This window comes from Prionailurus viverrinus, chromosome C1 (genome assembly GCF_022837055.1).
Source record: "Prionailurus viverrinus isolate Anna chromosome C1, UM_Priviv_1.0, whole genome shotgun sequence".
Lineage (NCBI taxonomy): Eukaryota > Metazoa > Chordata > Mammalia > Carnivora > Felidae > Prionailurus > Prionailurus viverrinus.
In genome coordinates this window covers 21,115,439-21,131,918 of record NC_062568.1, presented here as the reverse complement: position 1 = coordinate 21,131,918, position 16,480 = coordinate 21,115,439, and the positions used below count along the sequence as shown (strand labels likewise).

General features: G+C 36.2%; 1 protein-coding gene across 2 annotated transcripts in view; it reads left to right on the top strand.

The window, feature by feature from the left end:
* Positions 1-16,480, top strand: part of CPS1 (carbamoyl-phosphate synthase 1) — a 370,424-nt gene that overhangs the window by 228,778 nt on the left and 125,166 nt on the right. For both annotated transcript variants that reach the window (XM_047870099.1, XM_047870100.1), the window contains one exon: positions 12,499-12,645. In XM_047870099.1, the coding sequence (XP_047726055.1) occupies positions 12,520-12,645 (126 nt within the window). In that variant the 5' untranslated portion in view covers positions 12,499-12,519. The remainder of the gene's footprint in view (positions 1-12,498; positions 12,646-16,480) is intronic.

The following is a 16,480-nucleotide window of genomic DNA, read 5'->3' as shown; positions in this document are numbered from 1 at the left end:
TTCCCCTATGTCGTGTCTCTTAAAGAATAAACCTAGGGGCGCCTGGGTGGCTCAGTCGGTTAAGCAGCCGACTTCGGCTCAGGTCATGATCTCGCGGTCCGTGAGTTCGAGCCCCGCGTCGGGCTCTGTGCTGACAGCTCAGAGCCTGGAGCCTGTTTCAGATTCTGTGTCTCCCTCTCTCTGACCCTCCCTCATTCATGCTTTGTCTCTCTCTGTCTCAAAAATAAACGTAAAAAAAAAAATTAAAAAAAAACAAAAAAAAGAATAAACCTAAAACAATAAACTCTCGAAAAAACTTTTTATGAGTGAGATTTTGGGGGTCAAATCTTATTTCTACTCCAGGACTTAGCACCATGCTTGGCACATAAAATGTCGCCAATAAATGTTGAAAAAAGGAATTAGAATTAATTATGACATAGGTCTTATGTGACCGATGGGAGGTTACCACTGATACTATTTCCAACTTGTCGATAGAAAACTAAGACACCAAAGAAACTAACTTAGGATCTCACAACATGAATGAGGCATAAAGAGTCTAAAGCTGTGGAAAGTGTATATATTGTCTTTCTAGCTTTGCATTATAGTCAATAAGCAGTGTGTAGCTGTTTCAGAGTATGAAATAAGAGTATGTGAAGCAGTTTATGATACACATAAGATATACATAAAATTCATAAAGGAAGTATGATTTCACATGGCTTTGAAGGGTTAACAGGAGATGGACAAACTGCCATTAATTTGCCCTCAAATTTCTTCATCAGGTAAATATTGCATCATCTTATTTTGGCTAAATGATTCACAATCCATTTCATTAATTATTCCTCCTAATTTTCTTTATCAACTCTATTTTATAAGGAGAAAACTTCAGTAGGCAGAAGTTATGTGGCCTTTGACGCTGCAGGCAGGGTGTCAAGCCACTGTGAAATCCATTTACCTATCTTAAATGTATTGCTTTGTAATTGGACAGTCCTCCTTTGACTTCTCTCTTTTCTTGTTCCCTGTACTCCTTCTGTCATGTTTTAAGTATTTTCTTGGGTGAAATTTGTGTGGCAGGATGAGGAACCTAAGAGGAACAAGTAGCAGAGATGGGGAGTACCAAAACACTTTTGATTCTAGCCAGTGGGAAGGGTGGGAAAGAAACATCACAGCAGAACTGGAGCCTCCCATTGAGTGGCTCTAGTCTGTGCCAGGAGTCAGGCTTGAACTTCAGTGTTAATTTCTTTTCTTTTGTTTTGTATTTGCATAGGACTATGCCTTGATTTCTTATACTATCATTGTGAAATAGCTGGATGTCCTACCTTCAGTGTTCAAGAGTCATCTTGGCTTGTTATCATACCTGTTTCACATCATCATGGTTGCCTAGAAGCTGAGCCAAAGACTCTACTTATAAACTCCAAGGACTGAAATTAACAGTTACAAAAAATTGATGGTGTTCAATGGACGTATTTGCCGATGTTTTTGTCAATTAGTGTTATAGACAACTTTTATGTAAATGCAAACATTTTTAAAAAGAATGTTTTCTTTAAAAGCCTGATTTTCATTGAAATTGATTCTGGTCTCTAAAGCAGAGAGTTAGCTGCAGTGATAATTTACCAAAAAAAATGCAGACAATTCAGGACTTTAATTTTAGATTATTAAAAATGTTTATTTTAAGATTTGAGTACTGTTTTCTCAGTACACTGTGGTATTTCAACGTGCTTTTAAACATTATCGAGATAAGAATTGGGATACCTTCACAGTAAAGAAGTGTCCTGTTTTTCTTACCCCCTGTATTAAAAATGGAAGGAAATGGGAGGTACATACCCTAGCAGTTCTTTTTTCTAGTGTCACAGAATGATCATTAGATCATATAGGCACTCTGATCGCCACATGAATGGGGAAATTAAACTACACTCCTGAAAGACCTTTAGTTGAAGGTATCAGTAAACTTTCAGGTTTTAAGTTTTTGAAACTTATATGAATATAAATATAAGAAAAAAATCATGTCCTAATAAAAGATCTGTCTTTTATTTAAAAGTTTATCACATAACAAATTTATCTAGAGGATATATAATTCTATTTGTGAATTTGGAGAAGAAACATATACTTTTGAGAGAATCTTTGGTTTGTGTTGGGAATAACAATATTTTATAACTATCCTACGTCCCCAAGGGCCTTGTATCTATCTTTATTTTTTTTATGATAGGGAAATATTGATTAATTAATCAAGTACTAATCAATCCTGTTAATTAATGGTAGAAAAATAGATATTTACACAAGTAACTTTTGAGTCAAGGTCTTTAATAATTTAAGGAATATGGTTACCATATTTAGTACAAATATTATTCTGACCTGACAACCCATCCAGAGTAACTAACATATAATATACTTTTTCCAATATAAAACCTTATCTTTTTCATTTATCTTTTCATAATATATCTAATCACTCTTTTTGTAGGATTTTTATTATTCCTATTTGGCTTCAGTTTCTAATCCCAGTCAATTAACTTTTAAAAATAAACTTTTGAAACTTTCTCCCAGTTCTCAACTTTCGAATGCTCAATCTGCTTTTTTGGTCCACAGAGTTTTCAAGAATGTTCTCTTGAAATAATCAGTTTCCTAATCTGAGTTCAGTTAGCAACAACATTACTTATTTTCCTCTTCCTATCAGCTGAGGATGATTTCGATGCAGTCAAGTATAAGTTAAAAATAAGTGACATCCAATAAACAATACCAGAATAAAACATTTAATTCTTCAACACCCCAGGGAGTGTCAGGAGTTGAAATCCAAGTTGGCAGTTTTTCTGTAGAATTCAAGGATCAGGATGTTGGCTTCTTTTTCTTTATCCTCCTCTTCTTCCTTCCATCGTCCACCTCCTTCTTGTTTTTCTTTTTTTCCCCTCTAAAGCATTATTTTCACCAAAAAAATTTAACCTCAATAAAATAAAAAAAAAAGACACCCTTTCAATGATTCAACTCACAAGTCTCCTAATCTGGAGGAAGAAGTAGCTGTACGGTCCATTCATGAGAATTTGCAATAGTATTTTAGGAAGATGGAACTTTATTATTTATGACAGTAGTTCAGGAGGGCAGAATACATCTTCCTGGACCAAGTTCCTCTGAAAATAGGAGGCCAGGGAAGAAATCAGTTTTAATACAACAAATGTACTATAAAAGGGGGTGGAGTATGAATGTGCGTGGGTGACCTTTTTTAGTCAAAAAAGAAAAAATGTCTTCTACGTCATTCCAATGTAATCCGCTGTCTTTTACTTCATGAAGTCGGTAACTTCAAGACATGTTGCACAACTTGCTTCTTTGTGATTCTCAAAAATGTTTAATTTAAAGAGGGTCCGATACTTGCTTAGCACATGACCTGGATTACCATGGATAACCCCTCCTCATGGCCAAGTTTGCTCTTTAGAGCCTTGCAAAATCATTTGTGTTTACCCTCAACAAACGTTAAGAAAACAAGACCGTCAGAGCTGTTTGTTCTGTTCAGCACATTAGAAGATGATTTCGATGCAATGATAATTATTGTGCAAAAGGGCTGATGATGAATTAAATTTTTTAGCTTAGAAATATTTCACTCTTTAGAATAATAGTTACCTGATGAGTCTGTCGTTTTACGTGTAAAATTTATGTTGCAGCCATGTTTAGGCCAAATTTTAAGAAATGTTAGGCCAACATCAAGTGTAAAGCTTGACTGATATAATTTATGTAGTTTGTTTCACAAGTTGTGCCATTATGTACAAAATTATTTTTATTTAAAATGTAGTAATTGTTCAAAATATACGTTTTTACAGCAATTTCTACTAAAGGCTTTAGCTCTAGTATTAAATAAGTCAAAATCATGAGATGACTGGCTTATTTATTTATTTCTTATATCTATAAAAAAAAGAATTGAAAAGATTATTTTAAGGATCCCTTTCAGCTATCTATAACCATCTATCTACATACTTTTTTATATTCTGCTTGATGAGAATTTAGTCAATACTTTAAAAATTTTTTTCAATTTCCCATGAAGCATCTTTCAGCATAAAAGAATGCTGTTTCCTGATATACAGTGTCTAATACATGGAAAGTGTTCAGTAAATACTTCCTGAATTCATTATTCTTTTAGCAATTCTAGACTTCATTTTTTTTTATAAGCAATCATGAAAATTCAATGGCATTAAATTATCCAGTTCTGGAATAAGTAAATGCAAGCAATAAGATGTAAGATAGAAAAATGTAAAATATCTCTTGCTACGTTATGTGAGTACAGCTTAATCAGTTAGCCAGCTAGAAGTGTGGCTCCCTGGCCAATTGGTTCCACCAGGTAGATTACTAGAACAAAAATTGCATGGTTTTACCTCCATGTTACCTTCTTCATTTTTTATATTATTTAACAATTTTTTAAGTTTAATTTTTGAGAGAGAGAGAGAGAGAGAGAGCACAAGTGGGGGAAGGGGAGAGAGAGAGAGAGAGAGAGAGAGAGAGAGAGGTGAAACAGACTCTGAAACAGGCTCCAGGCTCTCACCTGCTAGCACAGAGCCTGTCATGGGGCTCGAACTCACAAACCATGAGATCATGACCTGAGCTGAAGTCGGATGCTTAGCCAACTGAGCCATCCAGGTGCCCTTCGTATGTTATTTTCATGTTAAACATAATAATAAATCAGAGAAGTTGTGGATGCATTTTCCTCATTATTTGATTTTTACTGAAGTTACATTTACTAATTTCCGGTAATGCCATAGTATCTCTGAGCATTGCTACCTCTACAATCATATATTCTTCCTATGAAATTGGATGTTAATGTGCCTACCCTTTCCAACTCATTTCATGTTGTTTTTCCTAGTTATAAATGACATGCTGGAGAGAGGATGGATGTTGTCTAAGAGCTGAGTTTTGATCTTGGCTTTGCAGCTTATTAGCTGTGTGATCTTGAGCAAGCTACTTAACTGTCTGTGACTCACTCACCAACTTTGTGAAATAGGGATAATGTTAGCTATGTTCAGTGCAGAGATTGCTTTCAAGATTAGCAAATAATACACGCCAAGTACCTAGGTCAGCACTTAGTAGGTGATCCACAAATGGCAAGTACTTTTGTCATTCCAATATAATGGACTTTCAGGCAGGATCATATTTATCAGCATTGGAGCCATTAAAATGGATTTATTTGAATACGTTATTTACACTTACTGTCAGAACAGCAAGTGGTGTATATATCTTTCTACATAGATATAGGTATATACTAATATATTGTAGTTATAAATTCCAGTGTTTTAACTGCTATTGTAGGAGTTTTCTTATTTATTACCCAATAATTGCCCTTTCTTTTGGACTTTCAAGAAGGTTGGAAAATTTTGACTAGGAACCCTGCATGACATGCTCTTACATTTAATAGTCATCTTACTGTCAAAATTCCATTTTTAGTATTTTAAGTTATTTAATATTTAACTTTCTAGTGAACTTTGAGCTTCTTTTCTTAAATTTCACTCTAAATTCTGTTATGTATGGCTTTAATAATAACAGCTTACTATAACTAACTCTGGGCAGCCTGCTATGCTTTATGACTGCTACATATGCTTTTTGGCCTATTTCCATATAATATATAATATATAATCACTCCTCCATAGTTTGTATTTGCAGTTTGTTTTTCTCCCTCTTTTTGGACTGACTTACACTTGTCCTCACTTTGCTTGCACTTTACTCTGTTTGTATTTGACTATGTCTCAAATTTGCCAAGGTCACTGTGAATTCTGAATCAACTTTCTAAGATATTGTCTACTCTGTTCTCATCCTACAAAGACATAAAAAGCTTGCTTTGTTCACTGGCTAATTCACTATGTCCTCTTACATTTATGCATGTTCTCCAGCAGATGTATATATACCTAATCCTGGTCTGGAATATGTACTCAATGCTCTTGAATGAAGGTGGATTGCATCTAACATTTCTAGTTAGTCTAGGAGTTGTGTCTCTTTTCTTAAAGGTAGAAATTAGTATGATGAGATTTATTCTTTATTAATACATGCTGGTTCCATAGATTAACCTCTTTTCTTTTTTTAATTTTTTTTAACGTTTATTTATTTTTGAGACAGAGAGAGACAAAGCATGAACGGGGGAGGGTCAGAGAGAGGGAGACACAGAATCTGAAACAGGCTCCAGGCTCTGAGCTGTCAGCACAGAGCCCGATGCGGGGCTCGAACTCACGGACCACGAGATCATGACCTGAGCCGAAGTCGGCCGCTTAACCCACTGAGCCACCCAGGCGCCCCTAACCTCTTTTCTTTAAGGTGCTCTCGAGTGGGGTCTCATACATGATAGCTTTTTTATTATCTTAGGCTATAAATCCCACGTGCCTTGGATTTTAAGTGTGACACCATTTTTAGTCTCTCTTCCAGCTTCATTTTGCACTTCCTTTGTATCACTTCAACATTTATGTTATCAAATGTTATATTGATAAACACATTCATGAAAACTGGTTTCTCAGTGTCTATCCCTCTAAGTACCAATTGGATTTAATGAATGTGTCTCACTTGATTGGATTTCCAAAGCCATCTGATTTTTTAAAGACTCCATCATCTAATAACCTAATATCTGTCTACGGTCATTATTGATAAATCTTCTCTCTGGCCAAACTATTTTATCTATCAATTTTTTCTCATTTCTGTGATGGGAGAAAGTATATGCCTTCTATGCAGGTACAAATCTGCATCACTTTCCTTGAAAGAATAGGTTTTTTTGTCCATATCTTTACTTGTGATGGTGTTCCTGGTTATTGTAGGCTAATAAAAATCAGAATTGAAACATAATAATCATTTCTCCCTTTTATATTCTACTTTCTGGCATCATGACTCAAACACAAAATAGCACTTTCTCTTTTGGAGGGTGTTATTTCATCTTCCTTTACTCTGGATTTGTTTTCTCTGCAGACATACTTTGCCTCTTAAATTTCTCTCTTCAACACAGCGTTTTGTATTATTCTTAATTGATGGTTCTTTTCCCCTATTCCTGAATATCCTTATTTCCTCTTATATTTATGGACATAATTTTGTTTCTGCTTAAATAATCATAATTGATCAGGCAGGTACTCAGTCCACAGGAATCCATTCATTTACTCAATCATTTTTCTAGAAGCACCTCCTGCATGCTTGTTTTTTTAAAGACTTTTTGATACATGCATAATTTTCTTAGAATTGCTTTGATTCATTACCTAGCAAGACACACTTCAAGAGGGCAATAGGCAGTTTTTGTACTTTTTAAGTAAGGAATTACTAACGCCATTATTTTCTCTATATTCCAAAACTTGAGGCCTTTGTTCTCTAGCATGAGCTGGGTCTCATTTTTTTTTTTTTCACTTTGTAGCAGATCTCCCCTTGTTTATGTCAATAGATCATCCAAATGAAGACAATATTTGAAATTAGTACAAATACTATTATAGGCTGTCGATCAGTGTTACTTTACATTTCCTTTTAAGAAGTTTTCTTGATCATTGATATTAATTAATTTATTAATGGGAACAAAAAATGTACAAAATAAGAAATAGTACTTATACAAAGCACATGGAAATTTTTGACCTCACTGGTAGTTTAAAATTAAAGTAAAAACAAAATACTGTTTTCTGCTCTTAGATGAGCAAATGAAAGATAATGCCTATTGTTGGCAGAGTGTATTGAGAGGGACACTCATATACTGCAATTGTGTGTAGATGGATACACTATCTTGGGGGAGAAATGTGTCAATATTGATAAAAATAGCAATATTGATACGCCTTGTAACAACATTAGAAGCAATGGAAATCAAATATTTTATAGCTCTTTTAATTAAGGTTTTTTTTTTTTAAGTTTATTTATTTATTTTGAGAGAGAAAGAGAGCATGAGCAGGGGAGGGACAGATAGAGAGGGAGAGAGAATCCCAAGCAAGCCCCACCCTGTCAGCACAGAGCCCAATGCTGGGTTTGAATTTATGCGAGATCATGACCTGAGCTGAAACCAAGAGTTGGAGGCTTAACTGATTGAGCCACCCAGGTGCCCCTCAACTAAGGTTTTAAAAGACCATTTAATAACATCGAATATACTCTTAATATAATATTACCTCACCAAAGCATAATGCAAGTTGATCACAGCTTTAAAACTATGACCTGTACATAGGAGTAAATGCTGGAAGAAGGTATGCTAAAATGTTAACAGAAGTTACATTAGAGGAATGAGCTGTTATCTATTTTTTATATTCAAAAAATGTTTATTAAATGAAAATAAATACCACTTAGTATTTGATATAATACCATTTTCAATACCAGATATCTTTTTTTTTTTTTTCAACGTTTATTTATTTTTGGGGCAGAGAGAGACAGAGCATGAACGGGGGAGGGGCAGAGAGAGAGGGAGACACCGCATTGGAAACAGGCTCCAGGCTCTGAGCCATCAGCCCAGAGCCTGACGCGGGGCTCGAACTCACGGACCGCGAGATCGTGACCTGGCTGAAGTCGGACGCTTAACCGACTGCGCCACCCAGGCGCCCCAATACCAGATATCTTAATGACACATTTATCAAATTAAGTGCTCTTAGGAATTTGGAAGGCTGAATGCTTCCATTCCTCTTAAGAAATGATAAATAAAAAGGGCACCTGGGTGGCTCAGTCGGTTGAGCGTCGGCTTCAGCGACCGCCTTCGGCTTCCGACTTTGGCTCAGGTCATGATCTCGTGGTCTGTGAGTTCGAGCCCTGCGTCGGGCTCTGTGCTGACAGATCAGAGCCTGGAGCCTGTTTCAGATTCTGTCTCCCTCTCTCTCTGCCCCTCCCCCGCTCATGCTCTATCTCTCTGTTAAAAATAAATAAACATAAAAAAATTTTAAAAAAGAAATGATAAATAATTATACTAGTTACGGATACTTTTCTCTCTCCCTTCCCCTCTCTGTTCTCTCTCTCTCTGTATGTGTATATATATATGTATATCTATACATGTGTATGTATACATATACATATATATGTGTGTGTGTGTGTATGTGTGTGTGTGCATATATATATATATGACATTTTTCAATTTATGGAAGAAATAAAATACTTTCTCAGAATTCGATAAAAATGTTCAAGTGTCAAAATCTAACAAAATCAAAAAAAGTTTGTTTTTAATAATTTTTAATTTTCTATATGAGATTGTGCAAGAGAAGGTAGCTCAGCACTATAAACAGTGAAAACTATGATAAATGTATCGATAGAGAAGGGTTAAATTTATACAAAAAATTTTTCTTTTTTGAGTGAATAACTCATAAGATTAGAGGATTTGTATCCTGGCTCATACAGCATCTATTTCAAATGCACAGATTTCCCCAGGCTGCTGTGTGTTCATGCATCCATACCTGTCACCCTGCTTAGTTACATGCAGACAGTTTACATGCAGTGAGGGGAGAACCATGTAAATGCTATGGGAGACAAAAAAAAACTCATTCCAACCTGAAAAATACAGTCTTTTGAAATGCTTTGAAAAAATGTCTTTCATAAAAGTATAATATTTCCACTAAATTTTTTATCTCTGGCTTTAATGTTTGCTACCAATCACCTCTTACCATCTCACTCCTTTGATCTATCCTGATGTAAACTCTCAAACAATCTTTTCTCTCTTTTTTTTTTTTTCAGTTTGGTTGTAGATTTCAGTCTTTCTTGAACACTCCAATCTGAAATTACTTGTCATTTTATTTATTGGTCTTTCCAATTCCCAGATGATTATAGAATCAGCATGGGTGGATTTTCTTCTTTTTTAATTTTTTTATTTTTTAATGTTTATTTATTTTTGAGAGAGATAGAGACAGAGAGTGAGCTGGGGAGGGGCAGAGAGAGAGGGAGACACAGAATCTGAAACAAGCTCCAGGATCTGAGCTGTCAGCACAGAGCCGATGCAGAGCTTGAACCCATGAACTGTGAGATCATGACCTGAGCTGAAGTTGGATGCTCATCCCACTGAGCCACCCAAGCACCCCAGGATGGATGGATTTTCTAAGTCTCTAATTCAGAATACTTAACAAAATTTTCTAAATCTTCTGACTTTTCTCTTTCATTTTGATGACTGGAAACATGGACCATAGCCTACATGCAGGGCCTTTTACTGACCCAAATGAAAGCCCATTACAACCTATATTTTTCTTTAGACTCTAGAGTCATGGAATTATATCCTAAAGTTGTAGACATCTCTCTGGAAAACCATGTTTAGCTCATCATGCTTTTGGTTAACTGTTACAAAAGGTTAAGAAGCTACTTACTACTGTCTTTTCTTTGTTTGAATCATGGAGTCCTCAGTACCCTGACTGTCATGTTCAATCAAAGTGTAGGGAAAGAAGGGAGAAAATACACTACAATGTTTACTGCATGAGTACCTCTGGGTAATGCAACTACGAGTGATTTAAATTTATTTTGCATTTCAAAAAATTTCCATAATCAGTGTAAGTACATGTCATTTTTCTAATTAGGGAAAAATAACCTCATTAAATATACACACACGCATATATATATATATATATATACACACACACATATATATATATCTATGTATATATATGTATATAGTAAGGGACAGATAAGAGGTGTCCAGGCATATATATATATGGTGAGATAGAGAGATAGACATACAGACAAAGGGTGAGACTGAGGCCTAATTTAGAATGAGACTAAACCAATAAGTATTGGTTCTAAGTTTTTTGTACTCAGAGTTAAGAGTTTTCCTTCCGCCAGTTTCAGCCTCCTCTAATTCATTTTCTATGATCTTTCTTTCACACACATTTCATCTTTGTTCAAAACACTTCCATGACTATTGTGAACATTATGGGTTAAGATCAGCCATTTTAAGGCCCACAAAGGCTTCCATGTTTTGATCTCTGTTCACTTCCCCACCCTGTACCTGCAGCTAGGCTTTTATCAGACTGTTTCAACTTTTTTTTCCATATACCATATGATTTTCATGTGTCTCTGCTGTTGCTTGTGCCATTATTTCTGTTTTTTTACCCCTTTCATCTATTTGGTGAACTCTTATGCATCGTTTAGGATAACATAGTTCAGGATCACATAGTCCTAGGCTTAAATTTTACTGGACATGCACAAGGGAGTCTTTTCTTTTCTTTTCTTTTCTTTTCTTTTCTTTTCTTTTCTTCTCTCTCTTCCCTTTTTCTTTCTTTCTTTCTTTCTTTCTTTCTTTCTTTCTTTCTTTCTTCTTTCTTTCTCTCCCTCTTCTCTCTCTATGTCTTTCTTTCTCCGTTGCATTTGGACATCCTACCATAACATTATCTATTTTATTAATTACTTATATACACTAGATTGAGACTATTTTTTTGCAGTTTTCTATCACCAGAAACCATGAAGTACTTTGGCTTCAGAAAATGTTTATACAAAATACATTTAGTAAGACAGAAGACTGAGCTTAAACTTTGTATCTTTTTTTTAAAAAACAAAGTCATCGTCACTCCCCCATTTCCAGCACCCATCCTATGCACATGCACATTCTGGGTCATCTTTTCCACTACAGGAAGCATGTGGAGGGAGCTTTCATTTCTTGGCCTCCTTTGCAAGGATACCAAGAGATGATGCGACAGTGCTTCCCGATCCACACAGACACATGACTTACCTGACAGCTTCCACAAGCCTGCGAGAGCCTTTGCCTGCCTGATTAAACATGGGATTGAAGGGTTACAGGAATCAATTTTGACTTAGTTGAAGCACAAATGCTCAAGTTTTGAGAACTTTATATGTAACATTTTAAAAGCTAAAAAAAGTCTTGGCTTAGGACCAGTTCTTCTATGAAAATCAACTATTGCCTTTGTTTCAGACACTTTATAAATCTTACAAATCTTAAGAGAGGTATAAATAGCCTACTTTGCTCTGGTTGCATCTTAGTTAATATTATCGATTGTTTTAAAATGTAAAATACAAAACAATGCAATAATAAGAATGTAATATACTACTTTGTTAACTCAAAAAAGAACAATCTACATTTATGCAGAAAGGTTTATTGTGATGTCATTTTTACTACATGTGGTTGCATACCCATCCTTTCTTCTAAGCTGAAAATGGCAATTCTTCAGGTTTCTTTGGGAATCCAAAATCTCTTTAGAGGCAAACTAGGCATCACGTCTAACACCAGTAAAAGCCTTTGATCTCTGGCATTATTATAAAGTTATTGCTCTTTAGGGTGAGATTCCTAAGGTTATCCACTGTGGCTAGGTCATTCTATTCAGCTGCATAAGCAGTTCCTTTGATGGATGACTAGTTTTCTACAACACTAGCATTATCTCAGCAGGAGAAGGTAGTGTTTGATGTTTTGTAATTTGTATTACATGTCCATGGAACATCTCCGGACATTACCTCAGGAGGAGGGGTTTAGAGAAGGAGGAGCAGTGGCTGAAGATATTTAATGACAGAATGAATGGAAATTCAAGGATTGCCGTGCAGTCAGCCTTAAACACCAGACTGCACCCCCCATCTTTCTTTCGCATTAATTAAAAAAAATCTTCTAACAAAATTCTCATAAATATAGGTAATTTTATTTGATTTTAGTCACAAATCAACATCTTCAAAATGACAAGGATTTTGACAGCTTGCAAAGTGGTGAAGACCCTGAAGACTGGTTTTGGCTTTACCAAGGCGCCTGCGCACCATCAATGGAAATTTTCAAGAGCTGGCATCAGGCTCCTTTCTGTCAAGGTAACAGTGCCCTACTTCTTATTTCTGATAAAATCGTAAGAGGTATAGTTTAGCATGAGGCAAAGGTGTCACTTAGGAAGCAAATACAGATTTGTGTGCCATTCTGAAATGCTAATTTATTAGTATTGGCTTTAGTATTGAACCTACTGGTTTAGTAAATGTTCCTTTTCAACTGCTCTGAGTAAAATTATGGCAACTTGCACCCAGCATAAAGAAAGGTCACAATCCCTGTGAATATGTAACATGTAAGCATTCTGCTTAGAAAACAATTATTTTTAAATGCTATCAGGGCTCTGCCTGTGCCCAGACACTACCACACACAGTTTGCTTCAAGAGTGAGGTTGCTTATATGTTCATGAACCACATCACAGTAGGTAATGTGGTAAGCTCTTCTTTATTGGCCCACTGTAAAGTTTTCTCTTCTGAAATGTCATTTTTTAGGAAAAAAAAAATTGGAAGTATAATATCTACATAATTCTGATATTTGTTAATCACAATGTAGACATTGCCTTTTTTTCCTTTTCCTGCTTAGTCCTTCTTTTAGAAGTCCAAATTTATTGTTTTTATTTTGTAGATTAAGGCATTGAAACAATTAGCAGCTGATAATTTTCTCTTTATAAATGTATCTATAACTGAAGAGCAGGTCCAGGAAGAGAACCTTAAGTGTTCTTCCCCACCCCCACCATTGGATCATGAAATTCCAGCAGGAACTTCCGTTCCTTCCTATAATTTTATGAAGGCATTTATTACCAGAGAAGTCCGAAATTAGTCTATGGGAACTTTGCCAATGAAAATCACTTTTAGTGAATATAAAGTTTAAGGGATCACAGTAGCTTTAAATAGATTGTTTTTTGAGTAGTAAGAGCTATAAAAAGTGAGGTAGAAAACAAAATACAAAACAACATCTATCTGTTGAGGTAAAAATAGGCTCTAATAGTTTTGAGTGTTTTCTGCTACTACTTTGCACACTCAATGGGTTGACTAAAAATCCTCCAAAAGCTTCCACAGCTTCTACTGCTTAGATTACTCCAGTCAGGTTTGAATAGGATTTTAGCCCTGAGTGACATCTGTAGGGCCAGGCGGCGCCTGTAGATGCTTGTAGCCTCTGGTGACAGGGTGGGGAAAGAAAGGAGTAAAAGGAAAGGGAGAAGGAGACAGAGACAGAGGTGAGGAGTGAGGAGTGAGGAGGGGGAGGGAGAGAGAAAGAAAGGAGAAAGTGAGAGGGAGGGAAGGAGAGAGAGAGAGAGAGAGAGAGAGAGAGACAGAGAGAACACAAGATCTCAGGAGAAAGTACCAGAAACTACCATTTTAAATTAAGAAACCCAGAAACAACCATTTTCTTAGATTTGGCTTAATTGCAACAAGAGAGCCAAAAAGGAGATATGTTCTAAACCATCTTCAAAGATGCAGTCACTAGATATAAACTCTGAGAGCAAATATTGGTTTTAGCTCAGTGTTAGTAGTATCTCAAGGGTACTCATATATCACTGCAGAGAGAACAGATAGTAATGAAAATAATACCATTTACAGTTAGATGTGTCTTCTAAGACTACAAAGTTGTGTCCCTTGGAATATCTTTTTCTTCTTACAAAAACAGGTAGGCAAGGATAGGCGTATCTCCATCAGACACAAGAAACAGAGAAATTGAGCGACTACTTAAAATAGCATAGATATGATCGAAATTAGAAGCCAGTTCTCCGTGATCTTAATAAGTGCTCTATATGCCCACAACTACAGCCACAACAAAATGATTTAATTATGTGGATAGACTACAGTGAAAGTAGTTCTTCTAGCTCACGGTGGCAGATCTGTTTTAAAGGTCTGCCAAAGTTCACAGCTAAGAATGACAAATTTGTGGGAGGAATAAGCCATCATTTCATGATGTGAAAGTCATTACTCACACTCAATCATTACTGGCCAGAGTTTTGGAGGAAAGCCAGGCATGAGAAATAGAAGTTCTTGAACTTCACGATAGTAAATTAAAATTCTGTACAGCAGTCTAAGGGAGCTTGTGTTTTATTCACTTATTTTGAAACACTCCTCTACTTATCTTTCTTCCTGCCTTCACTTTTAAAACTCTGCTCTCTTAAAAAGTTATATCCAGGGGTGCTTGGGTGGCTTAGTCAGTTGAGCGTCCAACTGACTAAGGTTATTAGTTTCACAGTTCTAAGTTCGAGCCCCCCATCAGGCTCTGTGCATGGAGCCTGCTTGGAATCCTTGCTCTCCCTCTCTGTCTGCCCCTCCCCCTCTCATGCTCTTTCTGTCTCTGTCAAAAATAAATAAGTGTTAAAAAAACGTTGTATCCAAATTTACTCTTTTTTAGATGGACATCATATTTAAAATTTTCTTCTAACATTTATTCATTTTTGAAAGGCAGAGAGAGAGCGCGAATGGGGGAGGGGCAGACAGAGAGGGAGACACAGAAACAGAAGCAGGCTCCGAGCTGTCAGCACAGAGCCGGATGGGGGGCTCGAACTCACGGACAGCAAGATCATAACCTGAGCTGAAGTGGGCCACTTAACCGACTGAGTCACCCAGGCGCCCCAAATGGACATCATATTTTAAAGATAGCAAAACTAGGGGCGCCTGAGTGGCTCAGTCGGTTAAGCGGCCACTCTTTGCTCAGGTCATTATCTCACGGTTCGTGGGTTTGAGCCCCGCTTGGGGCTCTGTGCTGAGAGCTCAGAGCCTGAAGCCTGCTTCAGATTCTGTGTCTCCCTCTCTCTCTGCCCCTCCTCCATTCATGCTCTGTCTCTCTCTCTCTCTTTCAAAGGTGAATAAATATTAAAAAAAAAAAAGATAGCAAAATTTACTAAGATGTAGTTACATAAGGGTCAGTAAAGGGCAGTGAGAATAGTTACTAAAGGTTGGTGGCAATATAGCTAGTTATAGCTAGTAAATGGATTTTAGAAGACACCCTGTGGTCAGATCTATAAACATTGCCCTATAAATTGGTTGCCTTCTCAATGTCTGAGGAGGTCACTTTTCTTCTCCCGTTGGTGACAGAGTGGGTTTGACGACAGCAGTGACGCACTTGTACTTTTATGTGGTCCTTCCTTGCATATTTGTTTTGTGGCCAATATTTACAAAGTGTACCTTGCCAATAGACATAGCTGTATTTCACTTACAGGGAAGAGGAAAGAATTTCAAGGTGCTGTACATTCAAAGGAATTAGAAATCAAGGATATACAATATAGAATTGAAAATGTTCAGTGCTCCTTATTTACATTCAGCCTGTTGTAGTTGTGATATGGAAAACACACTGGATGGGGAATACAAAGGTCTGGATTCTAGCCCCTCTTGTCCATTTATCAATGTTCTGAACTTGGTTAATTCACTTATCCTCTTTGAACCCAAATTTTGTTATCTGTAGTGTAGAAACACTTCTTGACTTACTCAAAAGATCGTGGGACCATCACACATGATCAGTGATTAAAAATCTATAAAATACTGGAAAAGCAAACCCTGGATGCTTAAAAAAAATTCTGTCCTCTATATTTTAGTAGAGAGATTTAGACAGATTAGAGTTGCTTCATGTTTTTTCATGGACTACAAATTATTGCAATGACAAGATGTCTGATGAAAATACTCAAATATTTATAATGATGATTTTTTCACCTTTGCCTTAATATTAAATATATCTCTATGAAGATATTGCTTATATCAAATTAGACCAAGAACTATGAAGCAAATAATCTTTTTTCACTATTTTGAATCCAATTCCAAAAGTCAGGATGTACATTCTAATATCCTATTTAAAGCTTCTATCCTGGGAATATATATATGAAGAATAATAAGTGGAAATAAATGGATGGTAAGTGGATAGTCTCTGATT